This window comes from Odontesthes bonariensis, chromosome 15 (genome assembly GCF_027942865.1).
Source record: "Odontesthes bonariensis isolate fOdoBon6 chromosome 15, fOdoBon6.hap1, whole genome shotgun sequence".
Classification (NCBI taxonomy): domain Eukaryota; kingdom Metazoa; phylum Chordata; class Actinopteri; order Atheriniformes; family Atherinopsidae; genus Odontesthes; species Odontesthes bonariensis.
In genome coordinates, this window is record NC_134520.1 from 35,190,698 (window position 1) to 35,204,847 (window position 14,150).

Sequence of the window (14,150 nt, forward strand, 5' to 3'; positions counted from 1 at the left end):
TTGAATTGTGCCATACAAGTAACCTTGCCTTGCCTGTGCATGTGTGTGTTCAACAGGTGCCAACCCTGATGGGTTAAATATTGTATTCTACACAATTTATTTATGTTCTAATGATGTGAAAAGGGATGCTGTAATAAATGTAATATGAAATAAATATTTGAAAATAGATTTGAGTTTGTTTATTTTTTCAATCCAGAGCAAATGGATTTGAATAAAACTGTCTTTTCTCTACACTGTCCAACAGCGACCTCTGCAGGCCGCCTGTGAAATTACGCCTCTATTCTAAAGAAAAAAATGAACCGGAAGTGTTTACAGTCGTTTCCGGTACTGCCTCCTGGGTCAAACGTCTGTTTGCAGTTTGCAGCCCAGCACATTAGCCCATTTTAATTTCGATGGCAAACCGAACCGTTAAAGATGCCAACAGTATACACGGGACCAACCCACAGTATCTGGTGGAGAAAATCACCCGGACCCGAATCTACGAGTCCAAATACTGGAAGGAGGAGTGCTTCGGTCTCACCGGTCAGTAGCGTGTTAGCCTCCGAGCTAACATTAGCTTCCTGTTGGCTCATTTTTTAAATAGATAAAAAAATACCGTTCAGTTAATAATATCAAACGAGTTTAAATTAAATGATTTAATTATTAGTGTGTCATAAAATCTTCCTCTGATGACGACTTATTAGAGATTATAACCGTTAACGTTAGCTTCTGTCTGGCTAATTTAAAAATGGATAAAAAAACAAAACAACTTTAGTTATTTGTATAAAACATGCATTTGTTTGTGAGAATGTGATGATAAATGTGTGATGAAAACATTATTTGGACGGTATATCGCTGGAGTTCATGGTGTCTTTATTATCCCAGATTAGTTTGCAGCTAGCAGGGATGCTCAACATATTACAGTAAACACCAACACACAGCAGCTCAGATTCAGCTTAATAACATCATTTATAAGACTTACTGCATACTGGAATATCTTCACCCTATTAAATCAAATCAAATTATTTATATAGCACATTTCATGTACGAAGAATTCAAAGTGCTTTACATAAAATAAAAGCATTGCAGCAGGCAGTGAAATAAACATTAAAATATATAAAAGAATATAAAGAGAAATAAAATCATTTAAATGAATTTAAAAAGCAAAACCAGTCAAGATAAGTTAAAAGAACAACACAAACTCACCTGACCTGGTTATTTTTTTAATCACAGACCTGACCTTTAAACATGCAGTGACACAACAGGAATTCCTCCCTAAATCCAATACAAATACACGTTTCTTTAGTCTTTGTAACATTAATGTTTAAGATGGCTGAATAGCACTAACTGAGAAAATCTCTCACTACAGGATGATCAAAATATAAACTTTATTATTTAGCACTTTTCTAAACAAATGTCATGAAGTGCTTTATGTAGCTACAGATCAAATAAAATCAGAAAGTAAAATTGTAGGAAAGTTAATCAATAAATGAAATAAGAAAATGTTCTCTGATCAGGGAGTCGTTCCTAAGTTCAGGGGATAAAAATGTTCTGTCTCCTCTGGACTTAAAGGGATAATCCGGAGTAAAATGCACTTTAGATCAATTTACGGGATGTTGGGAGTACATACGTTGAGTTGACATCAAAATCATGTCATTCGGATGTGTTTTGAGAATTTCGATTTGACCGTTTTTAGCCAAAAGTCGTTAGCCTGGAAGTGAAGGGGGCAAATCATGTCACCGCTACAAAACGCTACTTTTATACCTCTTCTACAGCTCCAAACAACACAACACTTAGGTGGTAGTGAGTAGAGGGTCCCTAAAGCCAAACCGAAGTGTCCCGAGGTCTTCATGTGGTCGGATAGAGAGTCCAGAATGAATTTAATCAAGCCAGTACCTTTCCGGAAATGTTGCTGCTGCAGCTACAGACCGTGGTGAAGTTGGTTTGATATTGGATATTCGACAGATATTCACAATAAGGAAATAAGTGTCTTTTTTTTCTAATACCTCCCAAGCCTTGTGACCTAGTGAAGAGGCTTTTGGCTAAAAACGGTCAAATCGAAATTCTCAAAACACATCCGAATGACATGATTTTGATGTCAACTCAACGTATGTACTCCCAATCATCCCGTAAATTGATCTAAAGTGCACTTTACTCCGGATTATCCCTTTAAGTGTGTCCCTGGAACAAGTAAAAGTCGTGATCAGTGATGTGGAGGCTCAGATTTTACTGAATCGTCAGATGAATGAGAAGGTGAAAGATCACAAAAAGGTTTTTAAAAGGCTTCAGTGTCTCCTGAACTCTGTGTCACCAGTTTACTTTGTACCTTCGTGTTGTCGTGTCGTCCACAGCCGAGCTGGTGGTCGACAAAGCCATGGAACTGAAGTACGTCGGAGGCGTGTTTGGTGGGAACATCAAGCCGACGCCCTTCCTCTGCCTCACGCTGAAGATGCTGCAGATCCAGCCGGAGAAAGACATCATCGTGGAGTTCATAAAGAACGAGGACTTCAAGTGAGTTCCCCTCTGAGAAGGAGATATACAAGACATTAAACAGAACAGATAACATACAAACACACAATTACATATATTTAATTATGCACAAGTCAGTTTCTTATTGAGAAACAATTATTCCAGAGTCTCCTCACCCACGATTGATCTGTAAACCTCACATTAGATGGTCCCAAAACCACATATAAATACATTTATACGGTAAAGGTGTCAAACATTTGAGTTCCATGCTATTGTTTTGTCCTTAATGATGCAAATTACAACTAATTACCTCACGTTAATGGATACCAAGAGTCTCTATGAGCTGTGGGATCGTGCATTTAGGCAACTGTTTATCTAACAGTGCCACGTGTAAATATTAGTTGTGGGTGTCTGTGTATAGTTAATGTAACTGCGGCTATTTATCATCTGCATGGATTATCAAATTATCACAGGCTATCGCAAACTTTTCAAAAACCCGCTTCCTGTAATTATTTAAGGAAATTAAGCAGTTGAGAGTTTATTTTCCTGATAGAAATATAGCTGATTCACTATTCTTTTACCCTTTATCCTTCATTTTCTTTTCTTTTTTTTATAAATAGTTGTCTCATCCTTCTAGAAGCCTCCGGAGAACCGTGCCGTGGTTTGATACTGATGAGCTTTTCTCTCATGGCATCATTCTTTCCTGTAAATTGACTACAAGTGTGCATAACAGAGTTGGAAACATCTGTATGTAGCGCACGTTTGTGTGTGAGAATGTTTGTGGATCATACCTGTAAATATCTTCATCAATATCATCATTTGTTTGGTGATATTTAAGCTTATTATAGCCAGAGTTCATGATAACACTTTAGTAAACAAACCCGTGCTCATCCTCCCTTAAAGGTGACATATTAAACCCTGTTTTTTCAACATTTGACACAATTTTCTGAGGTTTTATTGAGATGTTTGAGACACAGTTTGATGTTTGTTGCTTTAAGCACAGCGGCACAGTTAAATAATGTCATTTATTTGGGTCGTATTCATGAGATGTGAAGGTGGACTAACAGAAATCTCTTCTGATGTATTTCTGTTGAGCTAAAGAAAGGGTTCCTTTTATTTTGTTAGATACGTGCGTCTGCTGGGAGCGATGTACATGAGGTTAACGGGCACTGCGGTGGACTGCTACAAATACCTGGAGCCGCTGTACAACGACTACAGAAAGATCAAGAGTCAGAACAGAAACGGAGGTGAGTTGGAGAAGAATGAGATGTTTCCCCTCCTGGAAGCGAAAGGCATCGTGGCAACAGCTTTCAGTGTCATTATGGAACAATGTGTTTGATTTTTGATGCTTATTTTAAGGTTTTATTCACGTTTTTTTTGTTTCCAATGTCCCAGTTTTGTGTGATAAGGAGTTCAGGGCTCTGAGTAGAAAGAACCTGACGACTCCATCTGTAATTTGCTTTGTTTATGCCAATGAGAAGCTTCACAAACGTGAATATATGTGATGCTGCTCAGAACTTGGCCCAGGATCAGGTTCCAGGTGGTAATAAATGTTTAAACTTCACTGAAACCCTGACGATGATGATGTGTGTGTGTGCAGAGTTTGAGCTGATGCACGTTGACGAGTTCATCGACGATCTTCTTCACGCAGAGCGGATCTGCGACATCATCCTTCCTCGCCTTCAGGTGCGTTAGCGCCCTGTTCCTGAAGCCTGCTGGGCAGGGTCAGACCATTAAAGGAGAATTCCAGCATTTTTACAAACATATCCCATCTCTTGGAGACCCAGGAAAGTTGGCCAAAGGGAAAAACGCGAGAAATTTTCATGCCCGCTGCACAAAGTTGTCCGATTGCGCTGATTTCCATGAAAGCGGGCTCTATTGGGCAAGCGTTTAACCTTTCCTGAGGCTCTTAACGTGTATCAAAATACTTTTTATCGAATTGGCCGTAGTGTCTGTAGTAATACAATTCAGCCCAGGGGCTAACCATACCGTTAGCTAGCACAGACATTATACATTTTGAGATTTCAAAAACAGCGCACCTACCTCTCTCAGCTTCCGTGTTCCACAGGCGTGCGCACAAATTAATCGCCGAAGTCATACACTATAGTATTCCAAAATTGTCGTGCAATACAATGTCCACATCTGCACCACCATGTCTCCCCAATGCGTGACCCGGCAGCAGCTCCTCGCTGCATCTTGTGCCAACAACTCTTCATCAGTGTATTCTGGTTCAAAAAGATAACCCCGACCATCAAACTCGTCAAACTCTTCCATTCCAACATCAGAATCTGACCAACTATCCATCTCGAAATTGCTTCCAATAAAATCCCGAGGGTTCGTATCTCCCGCAGCTGAATAATAATAATAATAATAATAATAATAATAATAATAAGGTGCGCTCCTTCCAGCAGTCATGTGACACGTCATGACATCACGGCGAAAATGGGTGTTGAAACGAGTCAGCTGTTCGATAGGAAACAATAACAAAGATGGCAATGTGCAGTTCGGTTCCCAAGGGTCGTTTTTGGTGGACAAAAAGACCATTTTGGAATACTATATATATACTATACTATACTATATATATATATATATATATATATACACTATACTATAGTGTATGACTTCGGCGATTAATTTGTGCGCACGCCTGTGGAACACGGAAGCTGAGAGAGGTAGGTGCGCTGTTTTTGAAATCTCAAAATGTATAATGTCTGTGCTAGCTAACGGTATGGTTAGCCCCTGGGTTGAATTGTATTGCTACTGACACCACGGCCAATTCGATAAAAAGTATTTTGATACACGTTAAGCGCCTCAGGAAAGGTTAAAAGCTTGCCCGATAGAGCCCGCTTTCATGGAAATCAGCGCAATCGGACAACTTTGCGCAGCGGGCATGAAAATTTCTCGCGTTTTTCCCTTTGGCCAACTTTCCTTGGTCTCCAACAGATGGGATATGTTTGTAAAAATGCCGGAATTCTCCTTTAAAGTCAGGGTTAGACCATTAAAAACATCTTCATACTTCGTACAGAAGAGGCAGGTTCTGGAGGAGGCGGAGATGTTGGACCCACGGATCAGCGCTCTGGAGGAGGACCTGGATGAGGTGGAAAGCAGCGAGGAAGAAGATGAGGAAGAAGAAAAGGTAAAGACCATTAAAGACTGACTTCTTTCTCCAGTCAGAGTGTGTTGCCCCCTGCTGGTCAGAGGACATAATGCACATTTACAGCACTTCTCAGACCCAAATGATTTTATTTACCATCTGTGATGCATGTATCCAGATGTTGTTGATGAAGGTAGTCCGGCTAGTTGGCTGGGGTTTAAAATATAAAGCGTTTTGCTTCTCAGAACAATAGGCGTTCAACAGAGTAATACATTTGCATCACAAAATCGTTCTCCAGGAAAAAGTCAGACCTCACAATCTCTTGGCCCTATTTTCTCTCCCTTCGTATCACTGCCTGCTGCCGCCTGCCGACAGCCGGTGCTGCTGCCTGATAAACTTCCAGACTTTATAGTGAATAAAAGCAACGAGTGAGAGATAAAAAGCAGCGTAAAAACTGATAAAAAGACGAGTTAAAAGGGTTGAAACCAAGGTAAAGCAGCAGAAATCCCTCAGAGAGGAGAAGAAGCTTCGATTTAAATTCACTAGTGGTGCAACGGATCATCATTGATCCGTCATCCGTTCGGATCAATTATTTCGGTTCGGCACACACATGATCCGCGGATTGATTTATGAAAAAAAAAAATTGTGCGCATGTTCAGTCCTCACACAGCCGTTACCATTCCTGCTAGTTCCAGGGACAGAGCTACTTTCCACGCTCTGGGTAAAAGTCTGCAACAGTTCCCTCTTCAATAAGCAAACAGTCCTGTGGCTCGTTTGTGATTTATTGTCCTCAGCGTACAACATTTTTTGTTTTGATCCGTTGCATCCCTAAAATTCACTCCAGATTTAAATTGCTTGGATTAAAACCTTTGAAGCCATCGGACACCCCTGATGAAACATTTTAAACGTCGTCTGCTTAACTTTGTGATTTCCTTCTCTTGCAGCCGGAGCGGCTTCAGACGCCTGAACCTCACAGACGCAGTTACCGTGACAACGACCGACCCCGCCGCTCCCCGTCGCCGCGCTACAGACGCAGCCGCTCGCCCAGACGGTTTGTGTTGTGCTTCTACTTTAAACTTTAAACGTGAAGAAGACGAGAAAAAACCGAATCTAACTGATTATTTTCCCGACAGGCGCAGCAGATCTCCAAAGAGACGAAGGTACGGCGGCTTTTTCTCTGAATTCCATCACATTAAGACCATTTTTGACACTGTGAATGTGTTTTGGGTGTAGAACAGACTCTCAGTGAGTCTCTTTTTGAGAATCATTGAAATGTTTTGTTGCTCGCCTTCTCCGGGGAGTCAAACCGAGTCCGAACGGATGCATCAACGCAGCAGGAGATGCGTCACAACAAGGAAAATAATCACAAGAAAAGACGCCAAAACAAGGAAAAAGGAGCTCGGGCTCTAATCGGGGTGTTTGACCCCCTGAAGAAGGCGAGCACCGGGATGAATCCAGGAGGCGCTTTTTCAGAGTTCTGATTGTGTTCTGTTGTACGCTAACAGCCCGTCGCCCCGCAGAGAGCGCCATCGCAGCAAGAGCCCCCGCCGCCACCGCAGCCGGTCCAGAGACAGACGCCACCGCTCCAAATCCCCCGGTAGGTGGAGCGCAGGCCTGACTGGTGCCACAACTACTCCAGAACTTTGCTTTTTCAGGGGCCGAAACCGCATACTACATACTGCATACTGCATACTACATACTGCATACTGCATACTACATACTGCATACTGCATACTACATACTGCATACTGCATACTACATACTGCATACTACATACTACATACTACATACTGCATACTGCATACTACATACTACATACTCCATACTGCATACTACATACTGCATACTACATACTACATACTGCATACTACATACTGCATACTGCATACTACATACTGCATACTACATACTACATACTACATACTGCATACTACATACTACATACTGCATACTACATACTGCATACTACATACTGCATACTGCATACTGCATACTTCCATACTGCATCCTCATCGATCAGACAGTATGCAGAGCGTTTACCCACAATGCATCTCGCTCCTGCCCGAGCCGAAATCAGCCGGCCTGAAGCTGATTTCCCTTAAGCTCTAAACTCTGTAAACTTTAGCAACATTTGAAACATTTTCAGGTGAGAAAGTAGTCGTTTAGATCCCCAACGTGTTGAAAACCTGACAAAATACCGGCTGTTTACAGTTTTGTTCCCACGAATTCGGCGCTACTAAAGCTAGCCGCAGTGAGCAACGCACTTCCTGTTATTTTCACAAAAGAAAATACCCGTTGCCTTTTATCATAGGGAAAGCCATTACCATACAATTAGTGCTTTTGTTTTGAAAACAGGAAGTGAACCTACCCTCGTTGTAGCTAGCTTGAAACTGCCGTTTTGACAGGAAATGACGATCGGCGACGTCACGTTACGTTGCATCTTGGGTAGTTTGAGTATGAGTAGTAACCTCATGATGCATACCCAACATTTCAGAGAATCTAGTATGCATCCGGGAACTTAAAAAAAGTTAAAGTTAGTAGGAGTAGTAGGAGAAGTATGCGGTTTGGAACACAGCCTCTGTTTAGTGCTTCAGCGGTGCATCCTGGTCTGTTTCAGCTGGTGTTACAGCACCTCTCTGTGGCCAAATCATGTAACTACAACAAGTAACCGCTGCTGCTAAGAAGGATAAACTGCTTTTATTAAGTTTTATACAAGAACAGGATTAATTACCAGCAGTCCGGAGACGTTGCTGCTAACCAGGAAGCTGTATATATTATATTATATATATGTATATAGAGAGAACACAGTAAAAAAAAATCTAATATGGTCATATTTTTTTAACTTTTTTTTTACAGCAGAGAGTCAGATTCTGACCATAAATGTGTGGAATCTATAAAGGTTTACATGTCATTAGATTCAGAGATGTTTATGATCCCACTCGGAGTTGAAATGCTGTTGATAACGACAGAAGAGGGAACAGCTGGTGTATGAGTGTAACTGTTTGATTGTCTTGAACCAGGTCACCACAGAAGCCACAGACACCGCAGCCACTCAAAGTCTCCAGAGAGGTGGGTGTTACTAAATGCTTCTGCATGAGCATCCGGCTCACCAATGTGTTCCCACAGCTGGGACAGATGCTGATCAAATCCTGTCTGTGAGACTTCATTTCTCTGCTGCACAGTCAAAGATCACTTTAATTTTAACCAGCATAATTGTACCTTTTAATTACTTTAGATTAGGGATGCACCGATATCTGCGGTTTCGTATCGGCCGATTCGATCCAGAAAAACAGCGCAGAGTTCTGGTAACAAACGTTACAAAGACTGGGATCATTCTGCTGTGCGAGGCAACATCAGACTGGACTTAAACATTTCTTTCCTATTTTTTTTTTAAAAACAAATAAACAGATATAAATATACTGAATTACTTATTTATTTATTTAATTATTGTGCACCAGTAAAACAATCTTAAACCATAGAAATATAGCAAGTGTAACTGGTTCAGTCAGTGCAGTTAGAGATTCAAACTCCAAAATAAATATTAAATAATAAAGGAGCTGAAATTAGGGAGAAAACAAGAGCTTCACTAGCTTGGTTGGTGGACTTTCAGAATAAATAGCAATCAGCTGTTTATGTAGTTTAATCAGAATTAAACATCCATTTTTACTTCTTCTTCTCTTTATTTATTACCTGCTGTAAGGATTGCCTGTAAAGGGTTGTAGGAATAAAGCACATTTACATAAATTACAAAAACATCTGAACAAAACAATAGCTTCTCCAGCTTGGTTTAAAAATAAATAAATGAATAAAAAAATAAATCAGAGGTAGTTCCAGCTTAAAACAGGTTTTTCTCTTGGATGAATGCCAATCCAGTAAGAGAACATTTCCAGGTTTTGCTGTGTTGAGGCTGAAGTCACACACATACTGACACTCAGTCCGTGACCTGCTCAGGCTTCAGCTTCCCTTGGCAAAGCAAATGTGTTTTAATTTATAAATACAATACAATCAAATTTATTTGTAGCACATTTCATGTACAAACAGTTCAAAGTGCTTTACATAAAATAAAAGCATTGCAGCAGGGAGTGGAAGAAGCATTAAAAATACATAAAAGAATATAAAGAGAAACAAATTAAATAATTTAAATGAATTAAAAAACAAGCAACAGTCCAGATAAGTTCAAAGATAGCGTGCAGATTTCATGCATAGACACATGAGAACAGAAATGTTTTTAACCTGGATTTAAAAATGTCTCCATTTGGTGAAAGTTTAATCTCCACTGGCAGTTTGTTCCACTTGTTTGCAGCATAACAGCTAAATGCTGCTTCTCCATGTTTAGTCTGGACTCTGGACTGGACCAGCTGACCTGAGTCCTTGGATCTCAGAGCTCTGCTGGGTTTATATTCTAAACGGTGTTCAGATTACAGTCCTGCTGCCGTAATGCTGGACAGGACGAGGGAAAAAACGGATAGAAACATGGGATCGGTGCATCCCGACTTTAGATTCAGCAGATGAAGTTCTGTTTGTGGTTAACGTTAAGTTTTTAATGATAATTAATGTTTCATTTCACCTCACAGGAGTTCCAAAAAGAGTCACAAGAAGAGTCGAAGAGGAAACGAGTGATCTCCATTTTTTGTTTGAACCAGTTTCCCTCTTTCTTTGTTTTTTTTCTGGTCCTTTAAATCTTGTTTTAAGGACTTTTTTTATGGCAAGATTTTCAGTTTTGGATGCTCGGGCCACTGCGGTGTCACAGCAGTGTTTCTGGGGTTAAACTTCTCAGATCACTGAGGAACTTTGGATCTACGTGTTCTGTACTTTACACACTCTGACCTGATGTTTGACATTTAAATAAAGACCCTGATTCATGTTAGTTTTTCAGGATGTTTAATCTTGTGGTATTCTGAATTTAAATGTCACAGCTGTGGATGAAGGTAACTTTGATTTAGGGAAAGTTAAAGACAAACTAATCAAATCTATGCACAAATCTGCACAATGATATGGTGATAAAGGTGAGTTGTAGGGTTACGGTTGGAGCAGGATTACTATGGCAACAATACATCATCAGTAGGGTAAAACTAAAACTGCGCAGAACGCAAAGTCTGATTCACCACGTGCTTCAGCGTCTACAAGCAGGTTTAGAGTGACTTTCAACCCAGTTATCTCGGGGTCTGAATCCGATCCAATTCTTAGTCAGATTAAGGTGTCTACATGCACTTAATAACTCAATCTGATTGTAATTTAGCCAATAATCCGATCCTTTCAGGGCCATGTGACCCCACTGAGTGATGTTAAGAGTAGGGCTGGGCGAGTTAACTCGTTATTATCATGTTAACTTGTTGATTATTTAACGCCGATAAATATTTATTATCGCGCATTAACGCAGGTTTTATTATTGTAAAAGTCTGTTGCTCACAGGCTTTTATTTTGTAAAAGTCTGTTGCTCACAGGCTTTTATTTTGTAAAAGTCTGTTGCTCACAGGCTTTTATTCTGTAAAAGTCTGTTGCTCACAGGCTTTTATTCTGTAAAAGTCTGTTGCTCACAGGCTTTTATTTTGTAAAAGTCTGTTGCTCACAGGCTTTTATTTTGTAAAAGTCTGCTGCTCACAGGCTTTTATTTTGTAAAAGTCTGTTGCTCACAGGCTTTTATTTTGTAAAAGTCTGCTGCTGTCTGCTGTGGAACAGGAAAAGAAAGTAATCGGCGGATCCACCAAACATGGAGAAGGGTACGGAACTTTTACTCGGCCATTTTCATGTTAAAGTTCTTCCAGACGGCGGAGTCGACAGAACCAAAGTCATCTGTAAACACTGCCAAGTTGAATTGTCTTCTCAGCGTAGTAGTTCCAGTCTAAAATATCACTTAAAGGCAAAACACACAACTGATAGCAGCAAGTCATTCAAGGAAACAGACAGTGGAGCGAGGCTTCTACATAAAAACTACAGAAAGATGCTGATGTTAAAAGTGTGTTTGCACAACAAATGTTATGGCACTTTCATTCATATGGCAGCACATTTAAAATAAAGCTAAATGCTAAAAGCTATACACTACTTTTGGATTTATTTTTGGATTCTGCGTACAAATGCGATTAATCGCGATTAATCAGGGAAATCATGTGATTAATTAGATTAAACATTTTAATCGTTGCCCGGCTCTAGTTAAGAGCACATAAAGACGGGTGAGTGACTTGAAATGGAATAAGAAAAGTGTATGAAAGACTCAAAGATTGAATCCCAGCTGCATTATCCAGCCGTGTTGGTTTCGTCCAGTTTGGGTCAGACGAACATGTTTAAGGTTTGGTTGGACTGACAGAGTGATGTCATTGTGCTGTCTGTAATTCACCACTAAACTCACCTTTTTCTTGTTTATTACGAGCACCCCTGGTTTTATTGACCCCTCCTTCAGTTCCTGCTGCCGTTTATCAGTTTCATGCTGTTGGAGCTTCTGGTTCGGTCCTTTTAGTTATTGATCTTCACTCAGTAAAATTCTTCATCACTTCATGAATACCTGGTTTGGTGTCCTGATAATAAAGTTTATTCAGTGAACAGCTGGAATTTAACAGATGCATCCAGGAAACATCAAATATTCAGACGTGTTAAGTTTTGCATGTTTTATTCACATAAAATGTTTGAATACATAGAACTCTTGTACAGTCTCCAGAAAAAGATATTTTTCATGAACATATTTGTTCAGTAGTGTTATTACAGCTTAAAAGCAGCATTTTATGCTCTAACTAGTTGCATCTGTTCTGTTTATAAAAGCAGAGACTGAGTTTTGTGTCACACTGCAAAGATTACAGTCTTCTTTCTAAAACTAACACATATCAGACACTCTCCTCTATCTTGAGCTCAGCTGTTAACACACAGAAAAGCTTTCTCTTCAGATTTGGAGACTGTGTCTTTAAGAACTCACTCAGACTCATAATCTTGCAGATTTGCCATGACCTATGACCTCCTGTGACAAAAGTTGAAGAGCGAGGAAAATAATTTGAAGACCGTCAGAAGCAGAAGGCTTAGAGGAACGCGGCAATGTAGTTTTTATTTCAATTGAGTGAATGATTTTTAAATAGCAGCAGGTTGAACACACTTGAAGCTGATGTTTGAGTACTTCCAAGTTTTACATTGGAGTTAGTGAGATATTTTGAGAGATTGCTCTTGCTTCAAGGCTCATAGCTGAAATTCTGTAATTGTAAGCTCTTTAGTAGTTACATTGGCTGAAAGAGGACAATTATTCCTACATTTTAAGGTATAATTTGTTTCTGTCAGTTAAACTGTATGAAAGTTATAGGAATTTGTTTGAAAAAACTGAAAAAGTTTAAACTTATCAGCACCTACTGCTGAATGTCTCTTCATAAAAATCAAGAAGGAGCAAAATGTTCATGTTTTTGAAACTGTCATATTTCAAAATTGGATGAAGATTTTAAAAAGCTGAAACAATTGGTAATAGCTGAATGTCTAGTGACCCATTTAAAGTTTGAATGGTGTCTCTAGCTGAAAGCATGTAGAAGTAGTTAGGTTGGAAAGAGGAGGAAGTTTTAGAAGAGCTGAAAGCAGTTTCCATTCATTTGAGTGACGGAAAAATTTGAATAAAATTTGAATATCTTAAAAAGTGTAAAAATTAGAAAAACCAACAATAAAAGCAGGAATGTGCTGAAAGAGCTGAACATTTTGATACCAAAATTGTTGAAATAGCTGAAAGTATGCAGAAGTAGTTAGGTGCCGAAAACTGGCTGAATAATAACTAGAAAGAGCTGTTCCTGCGAAACAGCAGTGAGAATGCTTATGAGCTGAATGGGGATAGCTGACCAAGCTGAAAGAGCTGAAACTAGTTCAATTTTAGCAGTAATTCTGTTGCTGAGGTATTGGTTGAAGGAATTTTGTGACTTTTTTTGTGTACTACCAAGCTTAACATTGGAGTTAGTCAGAGAATTTGAGAGTTTGATCTTGGTTCAAGGCTCATAGCTGAAATTCTGTAAATGTGAGCTCTTTAGTAGTTACATTCGCTGAAAGAGGACAAGTTTACCTACATTTTAAGGTATAATTTGTTTCTCTAAGTTAAACTGTATGAAAGTTAGAGGAATTTGTTTGAAAAAACTGAAAAATTTTAAACTTATCAGCACGCACTCAACTGTGTGCTCATTCATGAAAACCAAGGAGCAAAATGTTCATGTTTTTGAAACTGTCATATTTCAAAATTGGATGAAGATTTTAAAAAGCTGAAACAATTGGTCATAGCTGGTTGTCTTGTGACCCATTTAAAGTTTGAATGGTGTCTCTAGCTGAAAGCATGCAGAAGTAGTTAGGTTGGAAAGAGGAGGAAGTTTTGGAAGAGCTGAAAGCAGTTTCCATTCAATTGAATGACGGGAAAATTTGAATAAAAGTAGAATATATTAAAAAGTGTAAAACTTAGAAACACCAAAAATGAAAGCAGGAATGTGCTGAAAGACCCGAACATTTTGATTACAAAATTGTTGAAATAGCTGAAAGTATGCAGAAGTAGTTGGGTGCCGAAAACTGGTGGAATAATAACTAGAAAGAGCTGTTCCTGCGAAACAGCTGTGAGAACGCTTATGAGCTGAATGGGGATAGCTGACCATGCTAAAAAAAGCTGAAAATA

General features: G+C 39.4%; 1 protein-coding gene across 1 annotated transcript; it reads left to right on the forward strand.

The window, feature by feature from the left end:
• The first annotated feature begins 327 nt into the window (after positions 1-327).
• On the forward strand, positions 328-10,409 carry prpf38a (pre-mRNA processing factor 38A). Its single transcript, XM_075484500.1, has 10 exons — positions 328-522; positions 2,331-2,490; positions 3,574-3,695; positions 4,049-4,134; positions 5,474-5,584; positions 6,487-6,593; positions 6,676-6,702; positions 7,048-7,139; positions 8,563-8,611; positions 10,117-10,409. Exons 1-10 carry the CDS (start codon positions 393-395, stop codon positions 10,160-10,162), a joined length of 930 nt encoding a protein of 309 aa, XP_075340615.1. The 5' UTR covers positions 328-392; the 3' UTR covers positions 10,163-10,409.
• Positions 10,410-14,150: the final 3,741 nt, after the last annotated feature.

Coding starts and splice junctions, on each gene's coding strand:
- prpf38a (XM_075484500.1), top strand. CDS start 393: ATGGCAAACCGAACCGTTAAAGATGCCAACAGTATACACGGGACCAAC. Junction 4,135..5,473: donor TCATCCTTCCTCGCCTTCAG/GTGCGTTAGCGC, acceptor TACTTCGTACAG/AAGAGGCAGGTTCTGGAGGA. Junction 7,140..8,562: donor CCACCGCTCCAAATCCCCCG/GTAGGTGGAGCG, acceptor GTCTTGAACCAG/GTCACCACAGAAGCCACAGA.